This window comes from Triturus cristatus, chromosome 4_2 (assembly GCF_964204655.1).
Source record: "Triturus cristatus chromosome 4_2, aTriCri1.1, whole genome shotgun sequence".
NCBI lineage: Eukaryota > Metazoa > Chordata > Amphibia > Caudata > Salamandridae > Triturus > Triturus cristatus.
In genome coordinates this window covers 498,402,235-498,415,286 of record NC_140586.1, presented here as the reverse complement: position 1 = coordinate 498,415,286, position 13,052 = coordinate 498,402,235, and the positions used below count along the sequence as shown (strand labels likewise).

The 13,052-nt window shown below is 47.5% G+C and overlaps 1 protein-coding gene across 2 annotated transcripts in view; it reads right to left on the bottom strand.

The window, feature by feature from the left end:
- Positions 1 to 13,052, bottom strand: part of BCL10 (BCL10 immune signaling adaptor) — a 219,241-nt gene that overhangs the window by 108,570 nt on the left and 97,619 nt on the right. Inside the window, exon 1 of one of the 2 annotated variants that reach the window (XM_085602073.1) lies at positions 10,576 to 10,995. The exons of the other annotated variant lie outside the window; for it this stretch is intronic. Within the exon in view, the coding sequence (XP_085458199.1) occupies positions 10,576 to 10,659 (84 nt within the window). The 5' untranslated portion in view covers positions 10,660 to 10,995. Of the gene's footprint in view, positions 1 to 10,575; positions 10,996 to 13,052 lie in introns of those variants that run through there. 2 annotated transcript variants of the gene reach the window in all.

Below are 13,052 nucleotides of genomic sequence, written 5' to 3'. Positions count from 1 at the left end.
CTTGTATTACACCATCGTGACTGCTGTTCAGCATGGCTAAAAGTAGACGAGAATGGCCCAGAGTGATGCAGAGTAGAGTGTGGTGCCATAGAGTGCAGTAGAGTGGTGTGGAGTGAAGTGGAGTGGCATAAAGTGCAATGGTGCAGAGTACAGTGGTGTAACAAAGAAGGCGGTGGCATATTGTAGAGTGGTGTAGAGTTGCATAGAGTACAGTGGTGTAGAGTAGAGTGGCATAGAGTGCAGTGACAGAGTGCAATGGTGCAGAGTGACTTAAAATCTGACTGTTAGACCTGGCTTTTCCAGCGGGTTAATCCCCAAACTTTTTGGCCTCCTGTTTTAGGCCCCGTTTTTGATGGTTTTATGACTCTGGCCACTTTACCACTGCTGATCAGTGCTAAAGTACATATTGCTCTCCCAGTAAATTGTTATGATGGATTGGAGACTCCATGATTGGCATAGTCTATTTACTGGTAAGTCCCTAGTACAGTGCCCAGGGACTGTAAATCAAATGCTGCTAGTGGGCCTGCAGCACCGATTTTGCCACCCACACGAGCAGTCTATAAATGTAACTCAGACCTGCCACTGCAGTGTCTGTGTGCAGTTTGGTACTGCCATGTCAACCTGGCAAGTGAACTCACTTGCCAGGTCCTAACCTTCCCTTTTCTTACATGTGAGTCACCCCTAAGGTAGGCCCAAGGTACCCCTGTGGGTAGGGTGCAGTGTATGTGAAAGGTAGGACGTGCACTGATGTGTGTGGCATGTCCGGATAGTGAAATACTGCCAATTTCGTTTTTCACTATTGTAAGGCTATCTGTCCCCATAGGATAGAATGGGGAGTTTGCTCATAACATCTTATGAGAATTACTGCCCATGGGAACAAGATGGGAAAATAAAGTTTGATATGCCTGAACTCCGAATGTGAAGATGCATCTTTTAGTGAGGGTAATTTTTACATTCTGGGTTTGAAAATACCACCTTTAGAAAGTAGGTGTTTTCTTGACTAAACCATCCAGTGTGCCTCTGCTAGGTTGTGTATTGAAGGTCTAGCTTTGGAGTGACAGGGGCTGGGGGTGTGCATTCTGTTCAGACTGCCACTTGGGGGGTTGAGGTGTGTCCTGCCTTTCCAGGGTGAGTCAGGGCTGGGCTGAGTAGAACTGGGCTGTATTCAGAGCAGGGTGAGGATATTTTTCACACCTGAATGGGCCTGGTCTGTCCAGGACAATGCTGTCTCCACCTCTTGCCAGGAAGCTGCACCAGTGAGGACAGAACTGTTTTTGGCACGGCACAGACACACACTGCCACAGAAAACAAATTATTTTGTATTATAAATAGAGGGGGCCAGACCCTAGACTTTTAGATCACTTATGGGAATCAAAATGAACCTTTGTAAAGGACAAGAGCTGGAGAAAATGAGAAGGAATACTGCCCCTGTGCTGTTTGCTGTCTGGGGCTGGCCTGCAGTGGCTACTTTCTGCCAAGGAAAGGGAAAAGGACTTTGCTGTTTGCTGTGTCCCCTGCTTGAAGATCTCCAAGGAGTTGAAGAAGAGCTTGCCTCCTGTTCTGAAGTCTCAGGGACACAAATACTTCACCCCCAGCTCCCCTGAACTTCCTTGCTGGGAGTTCTGACCTGCCAAGAAGTGCTTGTAGCTGTTCTGGGCCTCTGGAGGTTGTTTTGGCAATGCATCCGTACTGCATCGAGTGTACCGGTCTCCTAAGTCTGAGATCACCACACCGATTCCGAAGCAAGACCTGCAGTGCAGCTGCAAGAATCCACGCATCATCCCGGATCACCGCATCACATCGAGGCACCAGGTCTGTCGCATCATTGGGGGATGCAGTAAGAAAGAGACGCATCATCTCCCCACGCAGTAAGAAACGGACACATCACCTCCTCTCCAGTAAGGAACTGACGCATCACCTCCCCTGCGCAGCAGTAAGGAGCCAATGCATCACCTCCCCCGGAGCAAGGAACCGATGCATCACCTTCCCTGAGTGTAAGAAACCGACGCATCACCTTCCCTGCAACCCTTTTTGTTTGTGTGCGCAACGCATCCAATGTACTTTGTGTGAAAAGTGTTGTATCTGCAATTTGCTTTGAACTGAACTATTCCTGCCATTTGAAGGTCATATTTTTATTAGTGCATTGTAGATTGACATTTTTGGTCTTGTTTGGTTTAGATAAAGATTACTTATTTTTCTAAACTGGTGTGGTGTCCGTTTGTAGTGTTTTCACTATATTACTGTACGTGTTCAAAAAGGCTTTACACACTGTCTCTGAGATAAGCCTGTCTGCTTGTGGCAAACTACCAAGGGGTTAAGCAGGGGTTATTTTAGAAGTGCATCCCCCTTACCCTGACTAGGAAGAAGGGTCCCTACTTGGAAAAAGGTACCTACCTCTGCCAACTAGAGACCCCCATTTCTAACAGTGACAGTGTAGACTAGAGTAGTGTAAAGTGCAAAGGCATAGAGTGGAATGTTTGAGTAGAGCGGCAAAGAGTAGAGCGGCAAAGAGTAGAGCGGCAAAGAGTAGAGCGGCAAAGAGTAGAGCGGCAAAGAGTGGTGCAGTCCCGACTGGCATAGAGCGCAGTGGCAGAGAGTACATTAGTTTTGAGTGGAGTAGTGTAGAGTGCAGTGGTTTAGAATAGAGATATGTAGAGTGCAGTGACAGAGTAAAGAGGTGCAGAGTAGAGTCTAGTGGCATAGAGCGCAGTGCATGGAGTGAAGTAGCGCAGCATAGAGTAAAGAGGATTTTTAGGAGTAGAGTGAAGTGGCATCGAGTGAAGTGGCGCAGTGCAGGGTAGAATTCAGTGCTGTACAGTGCAGTGGTGTAGAGAAGATTAGAGTGGCATAGACTGGACTGAAGTAGAGTGCAGTGGAACAGAGTACAGTGCAAGGGCATAGAGTGCAGTTTTGCATAGTAGTGTGGCACAGAGTGGTGCACAGTGGAGAGTGGCGGCATACAGTGAAGTGGAGCAGTGGCATAGAATGCATTGGCAAAAAGTAGAGTGGCGCACAGTAGAGTAGAGAGATGTAGAGTGAAGTGGCATACAGTGGAGTAGACTAGAGTGGTGCAGAGTGGAGTGGCGTAAAGTGGAGTAAACATGGTATCGTAGTGCACTGCCAATACAGACTACACATTTTCAACTGAAATGACCACTACATTTGCACAGACATACAGTTTGATTAAGAAAAGTATACAGCACACAAACGATAATGTGTGGAAATTTCATCACCTCAGTATTGATTTGTTTTGATCGCATTTTAAAATATTCACTTACACCATACTTCAGAATTACAAACAAAATACACAGTCCATTAATGACATTTAAACTTGGTTGTGTGCTAGAAAATAAAAACAAATTCCCAGCAAGATTGTCACATAAATCCTCTCACTATGAAGTCGGAGAAAGAACTGTAAACACCAAGCTTCTTCAAAGACACAGCCTGACATTTGACCCCTGCCTTTGAATGAACAGCAAATGTGATAAGATAAGAACAAGATTTAAAGGCAGGTTTACAGAAATCGAACACTGGTGGAAGCATACAGTAAACAAGATATGCTCTCTGGGGGAGAAACTCAAGCAGGACAACCTAAAACAAATAAAGCCAGTAAATGGAAAGCAGACAAATGTGTGTTACAAACCACAAAGCCAATTGTAAGCAGTGGGTGGAATGCCTGCCCAAGAAGCTTTCAGAATGTCTCCAAGGTTTCATTAGCTAGTCTTCGACCTAAAAAGGAATTTTGGACTTTAATATTGGTGTAAATGGCGAGGTGGAGTTAGCAGTATTAAACTGCTATGCCAGCTTGGAATGGCAGACTGGAAACCATGTTTTCCATTGTAACGCTTGTGGTGTCACCGAGTGCTGCAGGCCCTCGGAACCCCTGGTGCCATACATTTGGGATATATAAGTAAGTTAACTTATGCCGATTGTGGAAAGACCAATCAGATATATACATTTTAAGGGTCAGAGCACTGGCACAGAGGCAGGACACAGTGTACTTTCAGTTGAAAAACCAGCACAAACGTTTGGGGTTGATCATGCAAAAAGAGGCATCTTCTTACAAAGGTGGTGTAGTTTGATCTTGAAAGTTCCAGATATACAATTTAGTGTAAAGATGGCACACGGGGGAATTCCTACTTTCGAAACCCGAAATATTGTGCATTGAATAACCATACATATGGCTCATTGCATAACCCTAAAATCTCTGTATATCTATGCTTTTGGCAAAAGATGCCCTCAAGTTTCATTTTTGCAAAATGGAAGCTACAGTGAAATACTTAACTTTCCAATTTGCATCTCAATCAAACTGATGCATATCAAACTCAAAGAGTCATAAATGAAACCAAACACCTCAAAACACAAAAATGACTATGTAAATATTGCAGTTTCCCTAGTCCCGATTACTGTTTCCTGAGAAGCTGACAATTCACTGTAAAATGCACTGTAGAAATACAGGTTTAAACATAGAAAATCAGACAAGAATTTTAGGCCCCCCGGCAAGATTCAAGCAAGACTGGTTTGTCTGCACGCACATTGGACAGTCACCAACACCCTTCTCTTTACATACACCAGCAAGATCACCGAACAATTGTACATAAGTGATTATAATCTTCACTGTCTGCTCACTGCAGTGAGTGCCTTCTGCTCGCACACCATTTAAATTCACAAAACAAACATTTTGATTATAAAAATAAATGTCAGGGCCAGATTCAGACTTTTTTCTTGCTTTCAATATGGATATGCATATACTGCTGTGGTGCATTCTTAGAATATAAAACTGTTAAATAATACTTCAATTAAAGATACTACAGAAAAATTGATGTACCAAATGGATGAAGCACGTTTTCCTTTCACTCAGTTATGTCCCAAACAACATCGCCATCGTGGTTCTAGAGTGTAAAATTCAGGTTTAATTTGAAAACCTGGATTAAAAAGATCATGCCATAAAGAAGATACGGCACAAGGCCACGCAGATGTTCCACTTAACTGGTTTTGTGCAACATACAAATATGGATAGAATTGCAATACACATCATATTTAATTAAGTAACAAGGAGCAAGACCACTGACTCATTGTCAGTGAAAATGCTCTACCACACTCGCAGCTCCACCATTAAGTGAGGCCGTCCCCCAAGCCCCTGCACTCTCGAGTGTTGGTGTTTGAGGCCCTCCTCCACCCGCAGGATTCACCTGCGCCTCATTCCTGGTGGTCCAGTAGACCTCTGTCTCCATTCTCTTGCTCTGCTTTTTCTCTCCTTTTTCACTCGTTTTTTCCCTCAATTCTATCTCCCCACTTCAACTCTCCTTCGGAGTCTTTCCTCCATTTTCTGTCGTTTTCCCCTCATGTCAAGCTCCCCCCCCTTCGCTCTCCTTCTGTGTCTTTCCTCCGTTTTTCACTCGTTTTTTTACCCTCATCTCAATCTCCCCCTTTCACTCTCCTGTGTCCTCTGTGTCTTTCCTCCACTCTTTCTTGCACTTTTGCTGCCTTATTTGCATTTTTCTCTCTTTTTGCCTTTTTCCTTTTGCCTTTTTCAGCCGGTTTTCCTCACCGCTGCTGCTGCCCCTGCGGCCCCCCCCAAGCATGACCAGTGCGACTGGCCCAATCCAGCTCCCCTCACCGCTCCCAGTTGTCCAGCCCTCCCTGACCACTACTTAATGGCGGCCGCGGTGCGGCCGCGCCGCCAAAGGCAATCTCGCCTGCGCCCATCTGCGACCCAACTGCGACCCGACTGCGACCAGCGCCAGGAACCCTGGATCTCTGTACCGCCAACGCTACAACCCAGCGCCACTCCACGCTCTCAACACAGGCCGCAACAGCAACTGCAAGCTAGCATCACCAGCCGACACCCACAGACCCTTCAGCTGTCACTGCTGCAGGCACAACTGCAGCACCGCCAAGACCACTGACCCAGCGCAATCCACCCGCAACAACACAACCGAACCGAAGAGCCTGCAATGCATTCTCCTCAACATCCAATCCCTCCACAAACACGCCACGGAAATCTGGGACCTCCGACAGCACTACCCTGGACGTAGCATTCTTTACCGAAACCTGGACCAACACCACCTCGGGACCGGACATCGCCATTGCCATTCCCCAAGGATAGAAGATCTCCAGGAAGGACCGCCCCACCTGCCCGGGAGGAGGAATCGCTATCATCCACAAAGCCACCTTCGCCTGAGCACACTCCCCGACGAGCCCACAGACCTGATGGAACACCTTCACTTCAAGATACTGGCCAGCCCTACCTCCACCCTCCGAGGAACCCTCATCGAGTGACCCCCTGGACCCCACGGACCTTTCGCCAACTCCATCACGGACATCATTTCCCCGCATGCCACCGAGTCCACCAACTACCTACTGGGAGACATCAACTTCCACCTCGACAACCAACTGGACCCCAGAACGACATCCCTCCTGGACAACCTCCACAACATTGGACTCTGCCAGATCGTGACCGAACCCACGCACTCAGCAGGACACACCCTCAATCCCCAATTCACAACAGGAAACTCCATCACCTTCAGCCACACCACTGAACTTCCACGTACTGACCATCGATTCATCCACTTCACCTTCAGAACACCCACCATCCACAGGCACCAGCCCCTGCTCCCACGAAGAAACTGGTCCAGAATCACCGACGACCAGCTAACCTCATCACTCAGCAACTCCACCCCAACCATCGCGGAAAACGACGACGCTAACACCGCAGCCCGAACCATGCACAGATGGATCTCCGACAGCGCCTACACCATAGCCCCCCCTCAAGAAAAACAACAACACCCATGCCAAGACAGCTAGATGGTTCACCACCGAACTTAGAGTCCAGATGCACTTGCTGCCACCTCGAAAAGGCCTGGAGGAACACCAAGTCCACAGAAGCCCACAACAACTTCAGAGCCGCCACCAATGCCCACCACCAACTCATCAGAAAAACGAGGAAAAAAAGCGATTGAAAACAGAATCTCCACTCATGCACACAACAGCAAAGAACTCTTCAATATCATCAAGGAGTACGCCAAACCCACCAGCGAGTCCACCGGCATCCCTCCCTCACAAGACCTCTGCAACAAACTCAGCACATTTTTCCACCACAAAATCAAGAGAAAGTACGACAACTTCGACGAAGACAACCAACACACTGAACCCTCACCAACAATCCCGACACCCTGAAGCCAGCGAACGACAACTGGACAGCCCTCACCACCGAAGACACACTGAAGACGATGAAGTCAATCCACTCTGGGGCCCCTACGGACCCCTGCCCCCACCACATTTTCAACAGAGCCGCCAACACCATCGCACCCATGCTCTGCCCCACCATCAATCGGTCCCTGGCAACCGCCTCGTTCCCTGACTACTGGAAACACGCTGAGATCAACCCCCTCCTAAAGAAACCCTCGGCGGACCCCACCGACCTAACAAACTACAGACCCATCTCCCTGCTCCCGTTCCCAATGAAAGTCATCGAGAAAACCATCAACAGCCAACTCGCCACATTCATCGAAGAGCACAACATCCTCGACTCCTCCCAATCCGGCTTTAGAAAAAAACAGTACGGAAACTGCCTTCCTCGCCGCAACAGACAACATCTGTACCTTACTGGACAAAGGAGAAACAGCAGCCCTCATCCTCCTCGACCTCTCAGCAGTGTTAGACAGAGTCTCTCACCACACCCTAATATGCAAACTCCATAACGCAGGGATCCAAGACAAGGCCCTCGACTGGATCCGCTTCTTCCTCTCCGGCAGAACGCAGCGGGTCAGACTCCCCCCTTTCCTCTCGGACCCTACACCAACCACCTGCTGAGTCTCCCATGGGTCCTCCCTGAGCCCTACGCTCTTCAACGTCTACATGGCTCCACTCGCCCCCATCCTCGGAACGTACGGACTCAACATTGTGTCATATGCAGACAACACCCATCTCATCCTCTCCCTATCCAAAGAACCCAACACCGCCAGACCCAACTTTCGAGAAGGCATGGAAGCCGTCGCCAAATAGATGAAAAACAGCTGCCTACAACTAAACACAAACAAAACGGAAGTACTCATCATGGGCCCAAACCCAGAGGCCTGGAACGACACCTGGTGGCCCCCCGCCCTTGGAAACCTGCGAACCCCAATGGACCAGGCACGAAACCTGGGAATCATCCTGGACTCAGAGCTCAAAATGGACCGCCAGATCAACTCTGTCTCGTCCTCCTGCTTCCACACCCTCCGCCTCCTACGTAAGACCTTCAAATGGATCCCCCTCGAACACAGAAAGACCGTCACTCATGCCCTGGTCAACAGCAGGCTCGACTACGGCAACGCACTCTATGCTGGAATAACAAAAACCTCACCTGCAAGCTACAGAACATCCAAAACACCGCCGCAAGACTGGTCCTCAACCTGCCAAGACACTGCCACATCTCCCAGCACCTGCGCACACTCCACTGGCTCCCCATCGAAGCTAGAGTCACCTTCGGGATGCTGACCCACGCTCCCAAGGCCCTCCACGACACCGGACCAGCATACCTGAATAGCTGAATCAAATTCCACGCACCCCAAAGGACCCCACGACAAGCCCAGCTCTCCTACGCCGTGGTCCCCTGCACCAGAAAGACCAGATCGGGAGGCCGCTCCTTCTCTTTCCGTGCGGCCAGAGCCTGGAACAACCTTCCGCTCCACCTCAGACAGATAACATCGCTCCCCATCTTCGCAAGAAACCTCAAAACCTGGCTCTTCGACAGACCCCCTCCTTGATGGACTGAAACCAGCTGGACGATGGGTGCCTCCTTGGTCAATTTCTGAAAAAATGCGATGCACTCTGACCTGGATTAGCCACTCTCTGAGTAATCATTTTAGGTATGTGCGAACCAAGGGGAGTGGACCATACTTTTTAAACCCAAAAATTAACCTTAAGGGTCAGTTTTGTGTGGCATGAAATCAGCCCTGGAGTTACTTCAAAATTTAGAAAAAGGCAACCATGCAATTTTGGATGAATATAACTATTACAGTTTGGGCCAATAATGAAGTGTTCTTTTTTCAAAGATGTAGGACCATATACGTAAAAAGTGGGTAGAAACTACAGCAGCAGTACTGACCTGGGCCCACAATGCTATACATACCATTGGAGCACAATAGGCATTTTGATCTGCTTCTTGTACCTCCTTGAGCTCCTAGGTATTTTAGATGTGCCGCGGATACTTGTGCGGCCCCTTCTATAGCATGGATCATGCCAGTGCTCATTTTGCGCTGGGACCATCAGGAAGGGATGTTCTCATCTACACGGGGGCATGGCCACATGCAAATAAAGAAGCATTTCTGCACCTGAGTTTTGTTACAGAAGTGGGTGCAGAGGCAAAGCAACTGCAGGGGGGTGCAAAGGCAGGCCACTTTGCCAACTGCACAGTGAAAGGCAGCCTGGAAGCTTCAAACACCCAGTCCATCTGTTAATAATGTTCTGTTTTCTGTGACAGCATGCCTGATCTGGGAGCAATGCATTTGTTGCAATAGGACACCCTGTCCCAGTCTATGCTCAGCACACAGACAGAATTATGGACACAGCACATAGCCTGAAGCATGTGCTGTAGTGCAGAGTGGGACAGTGCATTGTATTCATAACACCGACCCAGGTCTGCCTGTCACTAATGCACTGCCGCCAGAGCAGGCTCAAGTAGGGACAGCACATCCACCGTTATGAGGGACACCGAGTGCACCCTGATAAAAGTCAGCTCCTGTGCAAACAGGGAGCGCACCCTCCATTTAATATGAGCCCAGAGCTTCAATGAAAGATCGGGGCCTGGGATTGGAACCAGATTGTAAACAGACCGTCCTAGGTTGTGTTATGTTACCAAGTTTTTTTCGAGAGCAATGCTTTAGGAATGGCACAGCCCACAGCCCGCAAGCGGTACGTCAACTGTCTTACCGTTATGTGAGTCTGCATCCAATGCTGCCCCACCCCATATGAGCCAAGATCTCCCGAGTCTGAGGGAGCAAGCAGGTGCTATAAACTGAAGTTTGCGCAGCACAAAAGCCACTGCATATAAAGCCACTGAGTTTCTTGTTACATTTCCTGTATTCACTCTAAAGTAGTGATGTGACACTTTCATATTTCATTGTATGTATGTGGTATTTGAATATGCCAAATGCAGTCACAAGAGCACGTTTAAGGCTCATAGGCACGTGCAGTCAACGAGTGATGGGAGGGGTAGCTGGGCTCTGGGAGCAGAGGTGTGCGGTTGCACTGTGATGGAGTGTGCTTTCAGTAGGGGCGTCTTCAACTCTTTCTTACATTGGAGTGGAGGGCTGGCGGTCTTGATGAACCACTGACGAGAAAGTAAGTAAATTAAATAAACTTTTTAAAAAAAATTAGGGAAATTATTCAAATGAACATAATTACATGAAAATATGTCGACCTGCGTCGATGCCCGACATCTGAAGAATTAATTAAATCATGAGCCTGACATTTTTATAATAGACTACTCAAACGTTTGCACAACCTAATTAGGTTACAAAATCTTTACAAAAACATGGTGGGAATACATCATAGGTCATGACATTAAAAAGGCGCACGCAAGACTCATACCTTGTAATTGATGCGCACACAGTCGTCTAGAGTCCCCCTGCAGGTGCAGCGCCTCTCCTTGCACAGCCCGTGTTTCACAGACATACCTTCCTTACACAGCCGCAGTAGTTGCACTTCCTCAATGGATGGTGAAATCGCCGTTGCACAAGGCACCCACCAAATCTTACTTTGAGGGTCCGCTATGGCCGTATTAAAGCAGCCAGGATACCATTCTTAGTCTCCGACAAAAAAGTAAATATTCAAACCAGTAATGGAGGGCTACTGCAGCATCTTGCACTAGCTGACTCGGGTCTTGATTGTGGAGACGAATCAAAGTGCTCGTAGCTCGAGTGCTGCACCCCAACTAAAGTCCCAAGAGACAGATCTCAAGCAGCAGAGACCGCACCACATCTCCCCGCTTTGCCTCTCTCTCCGTCACGCAAGGGTTGACAGACGTTAGAGTATAACACCCAAAACAAGGAAGTCATTTGCATTCACCTCCATTCAAGACAACTGGTTGGAAAACAGGGGAACTGAAACTTGTCAAAAGACAGTTCTATTTTGGTCACGGACTGCTATAATCATGTGAGTGTAAAGAAACTGAATTTGTGCATTTAATCGAAAGTTCAGTTCAGGTGAAAGATTCTGAAATAATGTTTTAATACAACTGTTGTACACAGAATGGGTTCATTCATACATGAATCACTCAAAAGTAACAATTCAGATGGACAGAGTTAAACATCAAAACCTTACTTTTTGTTAGGGTCGATGTTATCACAATGTTATGCAAGTTTCGTCAGAGTAGAGAGGTGCGACTCAAGTTCATGCTGACTGCAGAAAGCTAAGTCTTATGGAATTCCAAACACACGTCACCAACAGGCCAGTGTTATACCAGCTACCTTACGTTATTTCTTCTGATCTATTAGGTCTTTGGGCACTGGTCACGCTTTGCAAAATGTCCTGATGTCAGGAGCATTCCAATCAGCTAGCTACTAATTAAAAAGACACCACACAACAGTCACTTAAAGGAAAAGGTCCAGCAAAGGGAAGCGGCAGGGAGGCAAAAAAGCACGGGCAACGCCAGTAGGTCCGCCTTTTGGTGGTGCTCTACAACGTTGAGCTTTTCCCAATACTGCACTGCGCCATAAAAAAGAAAAAAAAAAAAAAAATGGAAAAAAAAGTGCAAGGACACAACCGCTGCTGGCGATTGAATTATTCCGGTAGCATGCGTGATGATACAGATGTGTGCCTGCATCTGAACGAATGCATATACTAGAGGAATGGCACAGGTGCTTTTTGCTTCAATTTTCATGTTCATGTATCCAAGATGGAGGGCTCCACTTAAATTGGTAAATAATAAAAATAAAAAAAGATTTTATTTTAGCACGAAGGCACAAATATAAAATAAACGAGCATTAGCAATGCACTAGTTCTTGCATTTACGCAGGTTTAAGCTATTGACATTGTAAATGACGATGCCTTCTAATTATGTTTTGGGTTTTAAAGCATAAATAAAAGGCACTGTCATTTACAATACTAATAGCTTAAACTCTCGCAAATGCGAGACCTATTGAATTGCAATAAAGGGCCTTCTCGACCACTAGTTAAGATTGTTAATATCAGAGGAAGAGACCGGCCTGCGACGTCTTCAAAGTAGTGATTAATAGTGCAGTGAAGAAGATGTGTAAGTGTTGTAAATTACACAGACACAAAGTGTGAAGTGAGAGTTGCATATGATCTGAGCTAAAAACACTAACAAATCGCTCCAACACCTTCCGCTCTGTGATTACACTGTTGCTGCTCAGGAGGGAGAGCGGGCAGGGGGGCACTTCCTGCCCTCTCTGTGATTTGAGTGTACAGTGTGGCATTGCGTAATGTCATTGCCATCTTTGGCCTAATAAAAACACTCCAGCTGTAGTAGAGACCTGGCTTCACCTCCTGGTGCAGGGCGGGCTATGCTTTATGGCAGGCATGGAGTGAGGGATGGATGTATGGTCTCGGCTGCAGCTCCGGCCTCATACAGTGCCCCTGCTATTACTAGTGAACAAGAGGCGCTGAGGTGGTGGTGGTATTGGTATTGGGGGGGTGGTATTGTGCTGGTATTGGTGGTGAGGGTGGTACTGGTATTGGTGGGGTTATTGGTGGTGGTATTGGTATTTGTGGTGGTGGTATTGGTGATGATGGAGGTATTGGTGGTGGTGGGGATAGTATTGATGGTGGTATTGGTAGTGGTGGTATTGGTGGTGGAATTGGTGGTATTGGGGTGGTGGTATTGGTGGTGACTGTGGTGGTGGTATTGGTGGTTGTGGTATTGGTGGTGGTGGAATTTGTGGTGGTGGTGGTATTGGTGGCGGCGGAAATGGTGGCGGCGGAATTGGTGTGGCGGAATTGGTGGTGGAATATTGGGGATGGTGGTATTGGTGGTGGTGGTATTGGTGGTGGTGGTTGTGTTGTGAATAAAACAGGCTTTTGAAAACAACCCGTCAGGTGGCTTTAGT